Here is a 21,801-nt window from a genome sequence, read left to right on the forward strand (position 1 = left end):
ATAAAGTAGACTACTTCCAAAATTGAGAGACTAGAGGTCCTAAAGGACTTGGGAGACCTGGTGCAGAATTCCATGACATTTAACTTATAAGTTAAGTCAGTAGAAAAGAAGGCAAGCACAACATTAACATTTATTTTGAGAGGATGAGAATAAAAAAACCAAGGATATAATGCTGAGGCTTTCTAAGGCTTTAGTCAATATCAAAGGAAGGATGCGCTGGCATTGGAGAGGATGCAGCAAAGGCATAAAATAATGATCCTGGGGATAAGAGGGGGCAAGGAGCATTTAATGGCTCTGGGCCCATTCTCATTGGAGTTTAGAAGCTGACTGAATATTGAAAGACCTGAATAGAGGAAAGGATGTCTTCAGTTGTTGGAGAATCAAGGATCAGAGGGCCCTTTAGAATAGACATGAGGAAGAATTTCTTCAGCTAAAGAGTGACAAATCTGTGGAATTTTGTTGCCACTGATACCTGTGGAGGACAAGCCATTGGGTAGAATTAAATCAGAGGTAGATTGGCTCTTGATTAATAAGGATATCAAAGGTTATGGGAGAATAGGGTTGAGTTAAAAAAATAAATTAGCCTTGTTCGAACAACAGAGCACTCAATGGGACAAATGGCCTAAATCTGTTCCTATACAACTTTCTTTAAAGAATGTATTTTTTCAATTAGTGGCACAAGTGTTTTAATTGGGTCCTTCTTGATCTGTGTCAATGTAGAGACACCAAGCCACTATTCAAAAGATTTTTTTAAAAACTTTCCTAATGTATATAAACTCTGGTTTAACGTTTGGAGCTGCATTTGCTACATATAATCTTTTCCCTTTCAGTTTTCTTTAAATCTCCTCATGTTCCATCTTTTTCTCTACTAAAACATTTAAAATGAGCTCAACAAAAACACAAATGAACTTAAAATGTAGAATTTGTAGATTAAGTCTTTAAGCCTCTCAGAGAAGAAACAATATGTCAGTTTTAAAGTTGTCATGCAAAGTGAATAGAATAACAGGTTTAATACATCATCAGAGAATTGAACTTTGGAGCCCTAATATTTTTCATTAAGAACAAAGTGAACTCAAGTTGGAAATAGCATACTTGCTGTGTTTTCCTGAATTCTTCTAGAATTTTTGAAGCCATGTCATAATCTTCTAGTAAGTGGTATGCTATGGCATAGCCAATCCACGATGCTCGCTGAGCAGGACGAAGTTGAAGTAACTGGTACCTGGTTTCCTAGTCAAATTAATACGAATACATATTCAATATTAAATATATAATAAAGGAAGATGCAGAACAAGGTGCTTTTTTTTTAGTAATTTATTTTGATCTAGTTTTGTGAATACAATCATCTTCCTAAATAACTGACAGTACCTCTCAATCCATTTGTAAATATAGTATGTTTCTGGTTATCCAAAAAGCTTGGGCCAGATGTTTTTCAGTTAACTGAATTTTTCGGATAACTGAATAATGGTTTTAAGTAGCCCACAAGCATCAGCAGAATACTTATATCGGCCATCACCAATCCCCAACACCTCCCCACCAACCATGCCTGCTCTTGATGAGAGCGCGAGGTACCCGAAACAAGAACAATCTCCCCATGCACGGCTTGGCCCACCGACTTCCTCCAGTTACTGATGCCTCGAGATTCCAGCCTACTTCTCTGAGCCAGCATCATGCTGTTCAGCACGTCTTCCCAGCTGTTTCTGTTACCAAACTGGCACTAACCGTGCATCAGAACCCCACATGAGCATGTCAGGTGAATTTTTTTAAAAAAAACTTGCGACGTTGTGCTGGCATCAAAAAAAGTTCAGATAGTTGAGCTTTTTGGTTAACTGATTTTTTGATCATTGGAAATTTGCTGTATCAATTTTAATTTCTCGGTCTGAAAAGTTTATTTCCCTGCAGATACCTCCCAATTACTTTTCAAACAACTCTATCATCTAAGACTTCCAGCCCCTGCAGTCAGTTTTATGGCAAAAAATAACACAGATTTGACAATGTAAAATTACTTATTATGACAGTACCACAGCTTGCTATATAAAGGTAGTTGCCAAGGAATGTTACAATAAAAATAATATTTGAATAGGATACTCCAAGTCAGAAATTTTTCACCACCCTTAAATTTAGATTAAGCATTAAAACTAATTTATCAGATTAAATTCCAGGTCTTGTAAGGTAAAACATCATGAGATGGGAATGTGTAAGGAGTTACCCTGCCTTGTACAGGGCTGTAACAAGATGTAAATGCATCCTTGTACTTACAAGATAAGAGAGACATTGATGGATTGAGAGGCAGGAAGCTAGCAGGGAAAGGATAGCAACAGTTTTAGTCATTGGACAAGTAATGATATGATGTTCTAAGCACATATCCAAGGGTATAAAAAATCACCATTTTGCTGATAACGGCAGAATGCATTCTCCGACTAACATGTTTAGTCGCAAGTGTTACAATCCGGTAATAAAGAACAAAGAACCCTGATTTCGACTCAGCCTGGTGTTTGTCTCACTCATTCATGAACAAAGCAGACCTAACAGTCTTCATCAACCAATTTTTCTTTAATTGCAGAATTATTCAGAGCAGCTACTCCAAGATACCCTAGTGACTTGTGGTTAGGCTGCCTGATTGAATATGTGGTCCAAATTGGAAAGGTAATCCAAAAGGCCAGAAGAGAAGAGAGACAAAAGATTTATTAAAATCCTTCAAAATTCCAAGGCATCAGTTTGATCAAATGACAAAATATTTAAAAGTGAATATTGAACAATACATTTTAAAACTTCAGTTTGAGGTCTATGATTCAAATGAGTAGTTTCTCATTGTTTATGACTGCTTCCATGATATGCCTTGCAACAGCCATTCTCAAAAGGGGTTATATGCCCCCCACCCCGAGGGGCCACAGCACATTTAAGGGGAGAGAAAAAAACAGAGAGATATCAAAATATTTTTGTAGCTGGTAGAAGGACAGAAGAAACCAACTAAACCACTATTTCACATGGAAGGGGCCTCATAAGAGTCCCAAGTGGGTCATAAGAAACAAGAAATAGAAGCAGGAGTAGGCAAAATTCACCCTGTTCCGCCATTCAATGAGACCATGGCTGATCTGATGATAGGCTCGTCTCCACCTACCTGCCTTTTCCCCATGCCTCTTAATTCCCCTACTATATAAAAATCTAGCCAACCTGGTCGTAAATAATATTCACTGAAGTTGCCTTTGAGGTAAAAAGTGAATTGATAAAAAACTCTGCTTTAAAGTGTGGAATGGGCCAGGACACATTATTGGCAATAATGCCGAATACAAGATTCAAGTGTCAGTTCAAAAGGCTAGTTTACTGCTTCAATGACCAATGAATTCCATAGATTCACCATCTCATCTCCATCCTAAATCCTGAGGCTATGTCCCCTAGTTCTCGTCTTCCCCCACCAATAGAAACAACTCTATCCTATCTATGACTTTCATAATTTTATTGTTTCTACAAGATTCCCTCTAAATTCCAGCAAGCACAATCCCAGGCACTTTAATCTCTCCTCATAGTCTAACCCCCTCGTCTCTGGAATCAATCTGATGAACCTCCTCTAGACTGCCTCCAAAGCCAGTACATCTGTCCTCAAATAAGGAGACTAGAATTGCATATAGTATTCCAGATGTGACCTCACTAGTATTTCATACAGTTACAGCATAACCTCCCAGCTCCCAAATTCAATCTCTCTAGCACTGAAGGCCAACATTCTATTTGCCTTCTTGATAGCCTGCTGCACCTGCAAACCAGTTACTATTCACATAGAAGTCCTTCTGCACAATAGCACGCTGCAATAGCTTGCCATTTAAATAATAATCCTATCTTTGTCATAGCCAAAAAAAAGTTGCAAATTGCTGCCTTACAGATTATCCACTGCAGGTTGAAAAGTTGCATTATATTTTGTTGCCAGCAGGTGGTGCGCATACAACACATCTTTTTAAAAATCAAAGCCTGTAACTAATAGTGTACAATGAAGTCAACAACAGAGCCATCTTGTAATTATGGAGTTCATTCCATGAACTTATAGGAACTTCCTTGTTGACCCCTACTGGGGCACTGTTCCAAATGTCAAGGCACTTCTGATTAATGAGTTGACCAATAAAGAATGGGTGACTGATTGAGAAGGGTTGAGGCTGTCACGTAACAGCACTGCCCACTACTTGTTCGGAAGACACACCACCTGGCAATCAAGATTTGGCCCTGCCCCACCCATTAGTGCACACCTTGCCATTGGCCAATTTAAATTCCTTTGTACTTGGCCATGGGCCTTTGGAATCAGTTTAACCTTGCTGGTCCCAAACCATTGGTTTACTGCGAATTACCTAGGCTGGATTCTCCTGCCTGTACTTGGCTGTTGTAATCAGATTAATCTTGTTATCACTAAGCATTGGATCCCTGTAAACAATCTGGGCTGGACCCACAGCCCTCCAGCACGATAAAGGGCGTCACATGTGTTCAGTTCTCCCTCTTTGCCATCTTGGGACCACCCTGCTTCACTCCAGGCCTAGAACCATGGAATGGTGCTGTAGAAATTATTGGTGATTGTATGGTTGGGAGCATGGTTAATTAGTCTCCCTAATAATAAAGCTCTGTGTGTGTGTGTGTGTGTGTGTGTGTGTGTGTGTGTGTGTGTGTGTGTGTGTGTGTGTGTGTGTGTGTGTGTGTGTGAGAGAGATTTTCCCACGTTTGTTATTAATTGCGTTTTATTGCCGATCCACCTTTTCCCATACTTGCTATATAAATTGTGTGCGTGTGTTTTATTGCCTCTATCATTTTCCCACGTTCGCTATAAATCGTACGCGTGTTTCATTGCCGATCCCATGGCTGTTGCTCCTGTTGCCATTTTCCCACATTTGCCTTCTGTAAATAAAACTCTTGCCTTAAGACCAACCAAATAGGTTTCCTCACTTACAACACTTGGCACTGCAAGCACGGTCTCAGCTGGACACAAGCGTGGGAAAATATTCTGTAACAGGGGCAAAAAAGCCAGTTCAGGCACCAATAGGATTCCCAGGAGGACCAACAAGAGGTAGGGATTTGAGCGCTTGGCCAGAATGCTGGCGGACCATGGTAAACCAGTGGACTGGTCCAAACAGTTGGACCCATGTGGTGAGGACTGAAGCACCACGTGATCTCCCTCCTTAGGAAGTCAGGGTTTCACAAAGCCAAAGGGAGTCAAAGGGGTGCCTTTTGGCTGTTCACATCCCTCCTGAGTCACCAGGTCAGGATGACTGATCAGATCCAGCATTTCTGCAACCAGAAAGACAGAGTTAAAAGAGCTCCATCAGCGCTGCTGCAGGAGGCAGTACAAGCTGTCCAGATTCAAGCCAACTATCTTGCAGTCAGGGGGACTGAAGTAGTCTTCAACCTAATATGGCTGCAGCAGGCCACGGGTTGGTTGGCACATGGACCTGCTAGAAATTCAAGTCCTGGTTCAGCGTGGTAACAAGCTGGATGCGTGGCTATGGGATGGAGATATATGGTTCAGTGACAAGGAGGAGGTGCCCAAGGAGCCTAGGTCCCACAACCACCTTTCCCCCTAAACATCTGAACTCCTGCACGCTCAACCCATCACCATGGGGTCCCAGGACCATCATAGAGAGGAGGGGGATGAGATGATCAAGTCACAGGGAGGTGTGCCTGTGGTCAGTCCGAGACCACAGATACATAGGAACATAGGAAGTAGGAACAGGAGTAGGCCTGCTCCGCCATTCAATACGATCATGGCTGATCTAATTTATGACCTAACTCCACCTACCTGCCTTCTCCTCATATCCCCTAATTCCTCTATCATGTAAAAATTTATCTAACCGAATTTTAAATATGTTTAATGAGGCAGCCTCAACCACTTCCCTGGTTAGAGAATTCCAAACATTCACCACTCTTTGGGAAAAACTATTTTTCCTCATCTCTGTCCTAAATATACTCCCCCGAATCTTGAGACTGTGTCCTCTCATTTTAGTTTCCCCGGCCAGCTCAAAAAACCTTCCTACATCTATCCTATCCATACCCTTCATAATCCTATATGTTTCTATAAGATCTCCTCTCATTCTTCTGAACTCGAGCGAATACAATCCTAGACGATTTAATCTTTCATCATAAGTCAACCCCTTCATCCCAGGGATCAACCGAGTAAACCTCCTCTGGACCGTCTCCAAAGCCAGTATATCCTTCCTCAAATATGGAGACCGGAACTGGACACAGGTGCGGTCTCACCAGTACTGGACACAGGTGCGGTCTCACCAGTACCTTATACAACATTACCTCCCTACTCCTGAATTCAATTCCTCTAGCGATGAAGGCCAACATTCCATTTGCCTGCTGCACCTGCAACCTAACTTTTTGCGATTCATGCACAAGCACTCCCAAGTCCCTCTGCACAACAGCATGCTGTAGTTTTTCACCCTTTAAATAATATTCAGCTCTTTTATTTTTCTTGCCAAAGTGGATAACCTCACACTTACTAACATTGTACTCCATCTGCCAGACCTTTGCCCACTCATCCAGCATAACTATATCCCTCTGCAGACTCTCCACATCCTCATAACAATTTGCTCTTCCACTCAATTTGGTGTCATCCGCAAACTTGGCTACACCACATTTTGTCCCCTCCTCCAAGTCATCAATGTAAATGATGAACAGTTGTGGGCCTAACACTGACCCCTGCGGCACCCCACTTACCACTCTTTACAACATGAAAAACTCCCATTTATCCCGACTCTCTGCCTCCTATCAGACAACCAATTTTCAATCCAGGCCAATATACTTCCCCGGACTCCACTTTCCTGTAACTTACTGATAAGTCTCTTGTGCGGCACCTTATCAAACGCTTTCTGGAAATCCAAATATACAACATCAACCTGTTCCCCTCTATCCACCGAACCCATTATATCCTCAAAGAATTCTAACAAGTTTGTCAAACAAGATCTTCTCTTTCTAAAACCATGCTGCGTCTGCCTGATTGAACCCTACGTTCCAAAAGTTTCACTATTTCATCTTTAATGACGGCTTCAAGCATTTTTCCAACTACAGATGTCAAGCTAATTGGCCGATAATTTCCAGTCTTATGCCTACATCCCTTCTTAAAAAGTGGCGTGACATTTGCTGTCTTCAAGTCTGCCGGGGTTTGCCCAGAATCCAAGGAATTTTAGTATATGACCACCAATGCATCAACTATAACTTCTGCCATTTCCTTCAGAACCCTTGGATGCATATCATCAGGACCAGGTGATTTGTCTGGCTTTAGTCCCATTAGTTTCTCCATCACTACTTCCTTTGTAACAACTATTTTATCAAGGCCCTCCTCAACATTCGCATCCTTAACTCCGCACTTGGGCATGCTGGACGTGTCTTCCACGGTGAAGACTGACACAAAATATTTGTTTAATGCCTCGGCCATTTCCTCATTTTTTGCTACCAGTTTTCTTTTCTCATCCTCCAAGGGTCCTATGTTAACTCTGGCCACCCTCTTCCGTTTTATATATTTATAAAATTTTTTGCTTTCTGTTTTTATATTTTGTGCCAATTTACTTTCATAATCTTTTTTCCCATTTCTTATTACCCGCTTTGTAACCCCTTATTGTCTCTTAAAGTTTTCCCAATCTTCCAGTTTCCCACTGCTCTTTGCAGCCTTGTACACCTGCGCCTTCAATTTTATACTCTCCTTTATTTCCTTTGTTAACCACGGTTGATTTTTCCCTCCCTTGCTGTCCTTTTTCCTGACCGGAATATATTTTTGTTGAGCATTACAAAATATTTCTTTGAAAATCTTCCACTGTTCCTCAACTGTTTCATCAATGAGCCTGTGCTCGCAGTCCACTCTGCCCAATTCCTCCCTCATCCTATGGTAGTCACCCCTGTTTAAGCCTAATATATTAGTTTTAGATCTAACTATTTCCCCTTCCATCTGAATGAGAAATTCAATCATACTATGATCACTATTTCCTAGATGGTCTCTGACTATTACATCATTTACTCTACCTATCTCATTGCACAACACTAGATCCAGGAGAGCATTTTCTCTTGTGGATTCCTTAACATGCTGCTCAAGAAAGCTATCGCGGATGCATTCTATGAGGTCCTCTTCCAGACTCCCATGACCACTTGATTTTCCCAATCGATGTGGAAGTTAAAGTCCCCCATGACTACTGCCATATCATTATTACATGCCTCACTTATCTATTTATTTCCTGTGCCACTAAACTATTGTTATTTGGTGGGCGATAGATAACACCCACCAATAATTTTTTCCCTTTGTTATTCTTTATCTCTACCCAAATGGACTCAACATTATGCTCTTTAGATCTTATATCCTTCCTCACTACTGCCTGGAGCTCATCTTTGATTAAGAGTGCAACTCCACCTCCCTTACCATCCTGTCTATCTCTTTGCACCACCTGATACCCTTGAAAGTTTAATTCCCATTTAGGGTCACCTTGTAGCCATGTTTCCGTGATGGCTACCAAATCATAGGCATGGGTACTGATTTGCGCCTCAAGTTCACTAACCTTATTTCTAATACTGGTGGCATTCAGATAAAGTGCCCTTATGTTCTTTGTCCTTTTAATATCTAGTGACTTCTGTAACCTTTTTTGATTTTTCTGCCCACTATTTTAAATACCCAGGATTTCTCCCCAAAGGAACTGACTCAGCTGGCTGATCGGTACTGCCAATGGCCAGGTAAGTATCTGGCCAGGTGGCTGCTCCAGCTGTGGGATGAGGGGGCCTCCAACAAGCCTCTACCAAAGGCAAGTGGCCTGGGGAGCATCTTTGACCAACTTAGCATCAACAATGTCCTACAGGTGCCACAGCCAGAGATCTGGAAAGGAACTACCCTGTGGGATTGGGTAGTGACCGTGGTGAGGGTCCAAAACCCCACTCTGCTGGAGTTGGATCCACACAGGTGCCCACAATGGGGTACAGTCAGTGAAAGCACTGGGTTGTTAGAGTGTGTGCTGGTCGATGGTATCTACCAGGGAGCCTGCAACCAAAATTTTGTAGAAAATACCTGGGTGACTGGTGCTCTACCAAGATACCTGGTCATCACCGGTCAGTGATCCTGCCCAATGGAAGGACCATGAGGGATGCCATCACCCTCCTGGAAGGACTTGAATATATGCAGCAGAGGGCACCCTCCCAGGTCCATAGCGCAGAGGCAAGGGCTGGAAACACAATCCCTTCCCACTTTACGCGAGTGCAGCTGTACATGGAACTTTGCGGGGAAAAATCTGGCCGGGGAAAACCCAGCACCACTCTGGGATCAAGCCTTGGGCTGCCCCGACCAATACTGATTCTGCTTCTGCCCCTCCCTCACTCGAAACAGTTTCTCCTGCCCTCAAAAACCTGCTGAGACAGGAACTGTCCCATCTCTGCCAGAAGGAACCTTCAACACCTCCCCCCTCCAACAGAATGAAGGCCCTTCGATGCATTTGTTCCAGTGCCCTCTCCCGCCCCAGGGACTGGAGGCCACATATACCCGCTGCTGTCATTACTTTAAAGCGACAGTCCCTTTATACCAATAGGGGAAAAGTCATATTCAAGTCGCACAGGCCACAGTTGTAGTTGGGTCAGCCAAAGGGGAAGCAGTTGTTGTCCCCCCCACCAAGGTTGTCTATGGCTGACAGTACAGGCACCCCAACATGTCTGTCCCCCTCCTGCTACCGCCGTGTCCGACCTAGTCACCCTAGTGGTGGATTTAGCCAATGCCTTGTCGACTCTTCTCCATCCCGACCCCCAAGAATAAATTTACATATACTTGGGACAGGACACAATATACATTCCACAATTTAATTTACCGTGATTTACAAAGCATTCGGCCCAGAGGTGTCATTTGCCCATTACATTGATAACTTCCTCCTATATGGGCTGGAATCACTGTCTCAGAGGCCCTTCTTATCCCAATTGTTTCCCTCAGGAAACAGGGCTGGACCATTAATATTGATAAGATGCAGTGCCCTAGTCAGAACATCCTATTTCTCAGAATACCATAGCATTCAGGCAAAAGATATTTCCAAGATCGCTAAGTTAAAAACTTTGAATTTTGCCATCCCCTCAAATAAAACACACACATGGTCCTGCTAAGTTATAGGTGGCAGCATATACCCCATATTACCATGCTTCTTACACCACTGTATTTGATCTCCCGTAAGAATGCTAAATTCTTATGGGGACCTGAATAACAGGCTGCTTTTGATATAGCAAAGCAAGCTGTTGAACAAGCACTGCCACTTGCTCCCCAGAAGGCAGGTGCTCATGGAGGACCGCAGAGGGCACCATTACAGCGCCCGTTTGAAGGTCCGTATAAAGTCCTCCGGCGATCCGGCAGAACTTTCACTCTGGATGTGTGGGGGAGGAGGAACATTTTACAGTGGACTGCTTGAAGGCAGCCCATTTAGACTTGTTGTAACTGGTACAAATGGCTGTGCCCAAGCACCGAGGCCGCCCACCCAAGCGGCAGGACGCATAGCCGGTTCGGGGGTGGGTTGTGTGGCAGCGCACTATCTCATGGCGAACCGGCCCCGCGTGTAACGCCACATGGTGGGGCAGCCATGGGTAGATGGCACCATCAGGGGTTCTTCCCGACTCAAACCTCCCTCTCAGCGCGCGCCTCGGGCAGCGATTATGACGTCACCACGCACGTGGTGACTGAGCCAGCGCTGCCCTTAAAGGGGCAGGGGTTAAATTCAAATAAACAGTCGTTAACAACCATCAAGTGTCTGTGCTTTCTTCAGTTGCACAGTGCGCCACAGTACATATATTTTGTTTCACAAGATAGCATTAACAGAAAAAGACCTCATGGGGCTGTGACTTTGGGAGTTTATTTAAAAATCACTAAATTGGCTGGCTTTCAGCCCCGACTCCTCCTGGCTATCATTGCAAGGGTCCAGCACAGGCAGTTGTGGCACCCACTGAAAGAGAATGCAAGCAGGAATGGCATCCTGGTGTCAAATGCCAGTCCAGAAAAAAGGGTGCCCTGGGTACACCCTGGATGCATACCTGCTGGTCTGCCCCCTGCCTCACCATAGTGATTGGCATCTGGGATCTGTGCTGAGAGCGCACCCAAGTGAGGCGTGGGATGCACAAGCCAAGAGAGAACTTTTGCACCTGATGGATTACCTTGCACTGCTTGCTTGCAGACTTTGGTGGTAAGTGTGCTCACATTTGCCAGCTAAATTGGAGAAACCAAACACACTGACCAAACAAATTTCTTTTTCTACCCTCCCCTCTCCAACATTGGGGAGCAGCTCCCCCAGCACCCTGCTTCATTGGTAACACAGCGACCCTTTTGGGTGGGCTGGTGAGGCACTGTCATTTAATTTGACTATGTGCCTTGTCCAGCATACAGAAGCCACTTGTGTACATTGACCTGTTTGATTAGTATCAATTTTTTTAAAACATCTTTTTGTTTTGACCTATAACAAAAACATGAGTTATTATCTTCAAAATGATTGGCAAGTGGTGCGACTTCCAAGAGGAGGATTGTATTGTGAAGGGTCGTGGCTGTCAGCTGACAGCAATGCCCACTATTTCTTCATAAGACACACCATCTGCCAATCAAGGTTTGGCCCCGTCCCAACCATTAGTGCACACCTTGCCAATGGCTATTTTAAATTCCTTTGTACATGTCCTTGGGCCATTGGCCTTTATAGTCAGCTTAACCTTACAGGCACCAAGTCAATATTTCCCTATAAGTTATGTGGGCTGGACTCTCCAGCTCACCTGTACTGGGCCATTGGCTCTTGTAACCTTGCTGGCACCGAGCCATTTTCTCCCCGTAAACAACATAGGGAGGACCTCCAAACCCTACAAAGGGTACCACATATGCTCAGTTCTCTCTTTGCTATCTTTGGACCACCCCGCTTCACTCCATTCCTAGAACCATGGAATGGTGCTGGTAATTGTTGGTAATGGGTGCACTCTCATAGGACTGAGAGCATGTTTAATTAGTGTCCCTAGTAGCAAAGAGCCATGCCTGCACTTAGTTAAGGTATCGTATTGGTTTTCCTTAATTATTGTATGTGCCCAGTTCGTTGTGTGTGCACACATGCTTGTAGTTTATTTCCACTGCTATTTTCCCATGTTCATTATCAATTGTCCACATTTTATTGCCATCTGACTTATCCCGTGCTCGCTAAAAATTGTGCACGTATGTTTTATTTCCACTACTACATTCCCACATTCATTATAAATTGTACGTGTTTCACTGCCAATCCAACTTTTCCCATGGTTGCTCTAATTGTGTGCGTTGCCACCTGTTGCCATTTTTGCATGTTTGCCTTCTGTAAATAAAACCCTTTACTACCATAGAAACATAGAAGATAGAAGCAGGAGTAGGTCATTCGACCCTTTGAGCCTGCTCCGCCATTCAACGAGATCATGGATGATCTTAAAGTTCATACCCCGTCACCGCCTTCTCTCCGTAACCTTTAATACCCTTATACTGAAGAAATATATCTAATTCCCTCTTAAATATATTTAATGAACCTGCCTCTACTGCCCTCTGTGGCAATGACCGAGCATACAAGATGACTGAATTTGAGGCTACATTTTTAAGTTGAGGATCATCTATACACCAGCATATACGGTAGGTTAAAAATACGCAAGTTTAAAATTGGCAGGGGTTAATTATGACCTCGGCATGGTTAGAGAGGCGGCTGGCACAACACTTTCAGCACAGGCACCAGGTTTAAATTTAAATTAAAGTTATAGAAATTACCTGATTAAAGTAAACTTTATGTACTGTATATTTCTGTGTATAAGTCAAGTTTTGAAATCCTCAAACACACACACACACACAAAAAATCAGGGGTCGACTTCAACCCTAGGTACAAAAATTAGACCTTAAATTCAACTCACAAAGCCATTTGATGCAGATTTGGAATACAAGATGATACTGGAAGCACCTCCCCACTGCCATAACCTACCCAGACATTTTACAATTGTAGAGGGCACAATTGTGCACTGAGCACACTTGGGCAGCGCGGAGACTTCTTTAATATGGATGGCACCACACCCAATGTTGAGAATGGAGTCACCAACTCCAGCTGCAGCCAATGCTGAAGACTTGGACCTAGCACCATTTGGCATCTTCCTGGCCAGAAGCAAAGGTTTTTTTAAAAACTTTTTTTTAAAAAGACTTGCTTGTTTAATTTGCAGATTTGTTACTTGGCTACTGAGGTGTTGAAACAAAGTTTGGGATGTTGCTAGGAGGCCCAGACACCATGTTCCTTGCAGAAAATTTGGGGGGTGCGGGGGGGGGGTCGACTTCTATGACCGATGTATGTTAAAAACCATGAAAGAGGCTGAAAATGGGGACCCAACTAACTGAAGGTCGACTTATATGCTGAAATATATGGTAATTAAAGACTACAATACTTTTTTTTTCAAATTACTTTCCATTTTGCACTGTATTTTGCCTTTTAAATGGTGTATCCTTAATGTTGGTGTATTAGGCATTAGAAGAGTTGAGTCTCAGTCAAATGGAAAATTCACAGATCTGACGTCCATGATCCGCGTAGGTGCAGGATAATGGGGATTCTATTGCTTCATCTTTGGAGAGAGTGCAGAGACTGTTCAACCCAGGCTAATTCTAGAGATGAGAGGTATAGCCAAAGAAGAGAGATTATGCTGCCTAGAACTATACACACTGAAATTTAGAAGAGGGAGTGTTATAGAAACATTTACAATTATGAATGGCTTTGGTAAGAGAGACAGGAAAGCTGTTCCTACTGGTTGATGAGACTAGAACTAGGGAACATAGCGTCAGAATCAAGGAAGTAAATTTAGAATGGAGATGAGGTGGAATCTTTTCTCAAAGAGTAGTGAATCTGCAATTATCTGCCCAAGGAAGTAGTAGAGGCTGCCTCATTAAATATATTTAAAGACACATGTAGATAGAGAAAATCCACTCAGACACATGGAGAATGTACAAACTCCTTACAGACGTTGCGGGATTCGAACCCAGATTGCTGGTGCTTTAACAGCACTGCGCTAATCGCTAACCTTACTACCACCCTAATCAGCTGTTGGAGCCGTAGTATTTCCTGTTTGAAGATTTTTATCAGAACTGTAGATCTTGGAAACTAATTCTCATTGAGAAATTAAGTTAATTAATTTGGGGTGTGATATATAGCCTGTGTAACCAATTATATTGTATCATGCGTAACCTCATGTTTATTGTATTTCTCATAGTTCTGGAGCATAGCTTTTCCCATTTTTCATTTTTTATCTTTATGACACCACAATGGCATCATGAAGAAAGCCTCCACTTCCTCAGGAGTTTGCGGAGGAGCTAGTGGAGTTGTTCAAGTGAACCAGTACGAACTTGAAGGGCCGACATGGCCTGTTTCCGTGCTGTAAACGGTTAAATGGTTATATGGTTTTTTTGCAGAGTAGGGAATTAAGGGTAATCAGGAAAAGGCATTTAAGTGGAGTTATTTGTTATTGGTTATTTAATATTGATACCCCAATACATTTTGAATTCTCTTATTTAGATATTGTGTAGTATTATAATAAACTACCCAGAGAATAACTTTAAAGAGTGTAAAAACTGGTGCAGAGGCAATTGAGAAGGGAGCAAGGGAAACATTACCTGATGGGCTAGATGTTGAACCATAGGATTTCTAAATGGTCAGATAGTAAATTATGAGTTCAACTGTAATATGCACAATGAAATGTTCAAGAAGGTAGATGTCTTCATTGGTCGGGCCATTATGTTTAAGAGCAAGGATGTCAGATTGCAGTTTACTAAACTAGGGTTAGGCTGCACTTGGTCTATTTTGTGTAATTCTGGTCACTCCATCCAAGGAAGGACACAAGTCTTTAGAAAAGTTACAAAAGAGATTTACCAGAATGCTGCCTGATTTAGAGGGCATGAACTCTAAGGAGAAGTTAGACAAACTTGGGGGGGGGTTTCTTTAGCCTCAGGTGCTGATCAGAGACCTGATAAAAGAATAGAATGAGGCACAGATCAGGACAATCAATCATTTCTGGAGTAAAAATGTCAAATGCTTTTCAGACAAAGAGGGATGCGTAAGGGTGATCTGCAAGGAGTTTTTTCCCCTTAATCATTAATTTTTATTTAATTTTTTTATATTATTGACATTATTCTCATTTGAAAAATCAATGTTAAAAAAGATAAAAACGGGGGGGGGGGGGGGTGCATGGCAAGATGGCATAGAGTCTAGACGTGTAATCTCGACCTCTCTAGCCAGACTTTTAAGTACCTGTTTTTTAACTCTTTGTTTTCAAGTTTAAACTTTTAAAATTTTAGTTTGAAGTATTAAGGAATCATTATGGCCACTAATGGTAAAAAGATTAAACCTCAAGTGCAGAAGTTACATTTTCGAAGTGCTGAAGATTTGAGGCCTAGACGACTTGATACTGCTCCAGGCTCAATCTCTTTATTGTCTAAACCTCAAAGACTGCCTGTGGGGGCTAAAAAAAATGTCTATTGCTCACCAGGTGAAGGATGGCGCTGGAATTACCCGTTCTCCGGAAGATGGTGCGTGTTCCCAAGAAGCGGACCCCGATTTGGAAAGCCTTTTGATTTCAACAGAGGGAGCACGCAGGAAGACGACTCCATTGTTGGAAATGCATCAGGTAGCATTTCAATCTGAAGAAATCGCTTTTCTTCGTGAATTGATGAAAGAACAACAAAATGCGGGGGGAGACCAGCGGCGACACCCTGAGGAAGTCGGGGTGCCGTCGCTGGGAGTCCAGACCCACAGTAAAACTTTCAAAATGCCTTCTGTTGAGTTGCAGCAGGAGCTGCAGTTACCTTGTTCTGCCACTATGTCAGAGAGACCAGAGCTGAGCTTTACTCAATCACAGTGTATGCAATTAAATGCTATTGTTCAAGCTGTTATAAAACCTTTGTTGACATCTAAAATGAATGAAATGGTTCAAATGAATGCTGGTATAAGTTCAGAATTAAATATGGTTAAGACACGTGTGGATGCATCTTATGAAGAATTTTTAAAAATTCAGACTGCTTTTTTGGACTGTAAACAGCAAATGACTTCTAACACAGAAAAAATGTTGAAGGTGGAAAAATCAATCATAGAACTAGGAGAACATGAGAAGGAGCTCGAAAGAAAAATAGATTACTTGGAAATCAAAGCAGAAGGAATAATGTGAAAATTGTTGGTTTGCCAGAAGGTATAGAAGGACAAGATCCTCTTCATTTCTTTAAAGACTGGATCCCGCAAATATTAGGGCAAGAATTTTTCTCTGGGGGATTGGTACTGGAAAGAGCCCATAGAGTTTTAAGAAGAACACCCTCAGCTGGTCAACCACCAAAACCTGTAATAATTCGATGTTTGAGTTATTTGGACAGAGAAGCAATACTTCGACTTGCAGTGCAAAATGCGAGACAATGACAAACCCCATTATTGATTCAGAATAGCAGAGTCTTTTTTTAATCCTGATTTGAGTCAAGAGGTTATTCAACGTCGACATCGATTCAATCCAGTTAAAGAAGTTTTGTGGCGTAAAGGTTATAAGTCTACTTTTCGCTACCCTGCAGTGTTGAAGGTGTTTTATGGAGACTATCAATTTCGGTTTTTTGAAACTGATCGTGAAGCAATGATTTTTGCTGATTCATTGCCAGATACAAGAGGACAAAGACGTAGTCCACCATTATCTCCTAAAGAAAAATCTGGTTGTTCTGGAAATGGAAGAAATGGCAGAAATGGGAAAAACGGGAATGGAAAGAGTCTACCTCCTTCTGAAATGGGATCTCCGAGATTGGAATCTTTTGGATGAAAAGAAGAATTTTCTTATTCTATTTTTTTTTCTTATCATGATATTTTGATGTTATTGATTGTTTGGCTGGGGAGGGAGAGATTTGCTCTAAGTTCTATTAGTCATCAGCCACTGGTGGGTGACCCAAACCCAATTTTTGTTTAGGGGATTACTACCTTTTGGTAGTTTTTTTTTTGGGGGGGGGGGGATTTTCTTTATTTTTTTTATTTTCATTTTAGTTAGTTTTTAATTTGTGATTTTTTTCTATTGGAGGGCCTATATATGTTGATTTAAGTTTTTATATAAAGATATTATTGGTATTTAGTAATAATAGTAGGTATGTCAAAGTTGAAGTTTGCTACTTTTAATGTTTGAAGATTAAATAGTCCGATTAAGCGTAAGCAAGTCTTGGCGTATATTAAGAAAATGAAAATTGATATTGCTTTTTTACAAGAAACACATTTGAATGTGAAGGAAAGCATGAAATTAAAAAGCGATTGGGTTGGGCATGTATATTCTTCTTCATTTAATTCTAGAGTTAAAGGTGTAGCAATTTTGATACATAAAAATTTATCTTTTGAATTACAATCAATGGAGGAAAAGGCAGGATATAATTGAATTGTAAGATTTTTAGTGAATTTTGGACTTTACTTAATATATGCCCCAAATGCAGATGATGAAATATTTATTTCAGATGCATTTCTATGTTTTGGTCAGGCTAATGATAATATTTTAGTTGGTGGTGATTTTAATTGTGTTTTGGAACCTTTATTAGATAAATCTCTGAAGAAAGTTAAAAAATCCAAGATGGCAATTCAGGTCCAAGCGTTGATGAAAGATCTTAATTTAGTAGATATTTGGAGACATCTTAATCCGACAGAGAAAGACTTTTCCTTTTATTCATCTAGACATGAATCATTTTCAAGGATTTACTTCTTTTTAGTATCGACACAATTACAAGGGAAAATACAACAAGCGGAATATAAAAGTAGGGCGATTTCAGATCACTCCTTGTTATATTTTACATATGCAACTTCTGAGAAAATTCAAATGGTTTATCGTTGGAGATTTAATACAATGTTGTTAAAAATATGGAATTTATTGATTTTTTTTGAAAAAAATAATTTTTTTTTAAAGAAAATTCTAATTCTGTTCAAAGTAAGTTTGCATTATGGGATGCTATGAAAGCCTATTTGAGAGGACAAATAATTAGTTATACTTCTAAAATAAAAAAGAATCTATTAAATCGGAGTCTTGAATTAGAGAAACAAATCAATGAGTTAGAAAAGGAATTTCAGAAAGATGAAACAGAAGATCAGAAAATAGAATTATCTAGGCTGAAACTGAAATATAATACTTTGCAATCTTATCAATTTGAATGTGTGATTAATAGGACTAAACAACGGTATTGCGAATGGGGAGAGAAAGCACAAGGTATTGGCATGGCAATTAAAGAAAGAACAGATTTCGAGGACTGCAGTTAGACGGAGTTCTCTTATTACATAAACCTCAGGAGATTAATGATGAATTTTATTAAAAGTTATATACATCTGAAGGAAAACAAGAAACTGGATCGATTGATCTTTTTTTAATCACAGTTGAATTTACCGATATTAGAGGATGGAGATATACAGGAGTTAGAAGAACCATTTACTGATTCGGAAATTAAAATGGCTATGCTGGAAATGCCGAACGGTAAATCGCCTGGTGATGATCTTTCAGTTGAATTTTATAACATTTTTCATGATGATTTATCTACAGTGTTTGGGGATGTATTACGTCAAGTTGGAGAACATTATGAATTACCTGAGTCTTGTTCTAGTGCTTTAACTACAGTAATTCCTAAAAAAGATAGAGATCCTTTGAAAGTATCTTCATATAGACCAATTTCATTGTTAAATGTAGATTATAAAATAGCTAAAATATTAGCGAATAGATTGGCTAAATTTTTACCCAAGTTGATTCATATTGATCAAACAGGTTTTATAAAGAATAGATATGCTTCAGATAACATTTTGCGCGTGATTAGTTTCATTAATAGATTTCGACAATCTTTAGATCACCCGATGGTGATATCCATAGATGCAGAAAAAGCATTTGATAGAGTTGAATGGAAGTTTTTGTTTAAAGTTTTGGAGAAATTTAAGTAAACCGGTAGCTAGAGTATTGACGAATGGTTTGATTTCGGAATCTTTCAAGTGAACTCAATCAACTTGTCAAGGTTGTCCTTTACACCAGCTTTGTTTGCATTAGTGATTGAACTTTTAGCACAGTTGATAAGACAAAATACACAGATACAAGGTATGAAAGTTTTAGATGAGGAGTATAAAATTAATTTATTTGTCGATGATGTATTGGTGTATTTAATAAACCCAGCTCAGTCACTTTTGCATTTGAAGGAATGTTTAATACAATATGGATGTCTTTCTGGATATAAAGTTAATTGGGAAAAAAGTGAAATATTACCAGTAAGTGAAGGAGATTATTCAGTCTATAAGAATATTATTAATTTGAAGTGGACTGATCGAATTAAATATTTGGGTATAATTTTGAATGTTAATTATCATCTTTATATAAATTAAATTATGCTCTGTTAATCAAAAAAATTAAAACTGATTTGATTAAATGGAAAGATTTACCTATTAATTTAATGGGTAGGATAAATACAATTAAGATGAATATCTTTCCGCGTATACAATATTTGTTTCAATCTATTCCCTATTTACTTGATAAAAATTTTTTTCAAGATTTGAATAAAATGGTTAAGGAGTTTTTATGAAGGGGTAAATTTTCAAGAGTAGCTTTGAATAAATTAACTTGGAAATATGAGTTAGGGGGACTACGTTTACCACATTTTCAAAATTATTATGAAGCACCCCAACTTAAATTTATTAGTTCATTGATGGATTTGGTAAGGCCTCCTCGTTGGGCTAAAATTGAGATGGCAAGTATTTCTGAATTTGAAATACATCAATTTTTGTTTAGATGGAATATAAATTTGTTACAACAATATAATGTGCCTATACTAAAACATTTAATGAAGTTATGGATAAAGAAAAATAAAATGACAGGCTCTAGGGGTAAATTATTGGCTTTGACTCCGTTGTATAATAATCAACTTATTTCTTTTTCAATACATAATCAAAGTTTATTGCATTGGAGATTTAAAGGTGTGAAAAATTTGGGAGATTTTAAAGAGGATAAGTTTTTATCTTTTAATCAGATGAGGGAAGGTTTTGGTATTGATAAGAACTCTTTATTTCTTTATTATCAAATTTGATCTTTGGTAAACAAATTCTGTTTGGTAGAGATATGATTTTACCTAAAATGACTAAATTTGAGACTTTTCTTATGAAGGTACCAGAGAAGGGTTATATTTCATCTATGTATCAAATATTACAGGATGGTATGAATAAAAAGGGTTGGGATAGATCTAAAATTAAATGGAAAGCGTATATTGGTTTTATTTTTTCTGAAGATGATTGGTTAGATATCTGTTATGATAGTGTAACTAGATTGGTAAATGCACATTATGCAATGATTAATTACAATTTTTTACATCAATTATATTTGACACATGAAAAATAAAAAAAAATATGGTTTTCATTAATCAGATTTGTGTTTTAGATGTGGTGATGCGGTTGGAACATTTTTTCATGCTGTTTGGTTATGTATACATATACAATCTTTTTGGAAGAAAATTCAATCGTTTTTAGAACACCTGTATAAGATTAAAATAGTTTTAGATCCAATAGTATTTTTATTGGGTAGTTTGCAACCTCTGAAAGGTTTGATATTAGATAAGTTTCAGCTTGCTTTTGTATATTTAGCTTTATCCGTAGCGAAAAAATGTATTGCTAGTACGTGGAAAGATACAAATATGATTGATATTAATAGATGGCATAATGAGATGAAATATTGTTTAATAATGGAAAAAATTACGTATGTTTCACATAATTATAATTTTTTTATTAATAAGTGGCTGTTATACTCAGAATATTTACATTTCAATTTATATTGACCAGATTTTAATATGTATATTTAACTTTTTATTTAATATTCTTTCTTTTTTTCTTTTTTATGGCTCTCCTTAGGAGAGTTGGCTGAAGGGGGGGGAGGGTTCTTTTCTTTTCTTTCTTATATATTAAAAAAATTCATGTTTATGTTTAATTGCTACATATGTCATATATTGTTTTTTGAACAAATAAATAAAGTTTAAAAAAAAGATAAAAACCACAAAAAATTACAGACAGCTGGTTTTGATTGTAAATGTTTGATAGACTGTCATAAGAAACAGGAGCAAGAGAAGATTATTTATTCCTTCGAGACTACCATTCAAAAAGATTACTGTCCATCCTGCTAAATAAATTAAAAGGGTCACTTCTCATTCTTTCAAAGTGCATGAAAGCCTCAACATCTTCAAATGATGGACCTTGCATCCATCTTCATTGCATTCTCTATTGAAATTGTATATTTTGTTAAGGAAAAGAACTAAAATTTCTGCAATTCTCAAGTGCGATTCCACCAAGGCCCAATATAATTGTAGTATGAGCCTGATGGAATTTTCTTTGAGAACACAAAGTACACAACATCTAATGTTCTCTTTTCACATATGTGGACATTGTTAGAAAAAGCTAACTTTATTAACAATCCCTATTTGCATCTTAGAACACAATGGTGGGCCACCTTCTCAACAGCTGAATGATTTTCAATAATAAGGTATGGAAAATTCCAGGATTTGAACTCAACGATGAAGTAGCAAAGTGCAAGACTTGGAAGGGAACAAGCTGGTCCTTCTTGGTAGTAAAACGCACTGATTTGTCAGCTTCTGTCCTAAGCAAACTGCTAACCATTTTGTGAAGGGAATAGTTTAGCTAATGGATGGGGAGTCAATCAAGTAGGTTGCTTTGCAATGAATGATGCTGTGCTTTTTCAGCATTAATTGCACTGTACACATCTTGACAAGGAGGGAATGTTCCATCGTACTTCGAACTTGTGCCCTGTGGATGATGGAAAGGCTTGGGAGTATTGAAAGGCCAGTCAGTCTCT

General features: G+C 39.5%; 1 protein-coding gene across 1 annotated transcript in view; it reads right to left on the bottom strand.

Annotated features, from left to right (window-relative positions):
* The window catches only part of naa15a (N-alpha-acetyltransferase 15, NatA auxiliary subunit a), an 88,730-nt gene that overhangs the window by 40,778 nt on the left and 26,151 nt on the right, over nt 1-21,801 (bottom strand). Inside the window, exon 5 of the mRNA XM_069925348.1 lies at nt 1,093-1,227. Within this exon, the coding sequence (XP_069781449.1) occupies nt 1,093-1,227 (135 nt within the window). The remainder of the gene's footprint in view (nt 1-1,092; nt 1,228-21,801) is intronic.

This window comes from Narcine bancroftii, chromosome 3, assembly GCF_036971445.1.
Source record: "Narcine bancroftii isolate sNarBan1 chromosome 3, sNarBan1.hap1, whole genome shotgun sequence".
Taxonomy (NCBI): domain Eukaryota; kingdom Metazoa; phylum Chordata; class Chondrichthyes; order Torpediniformes; family Narcinidae; genus Narcine; species Narcine bancroftii.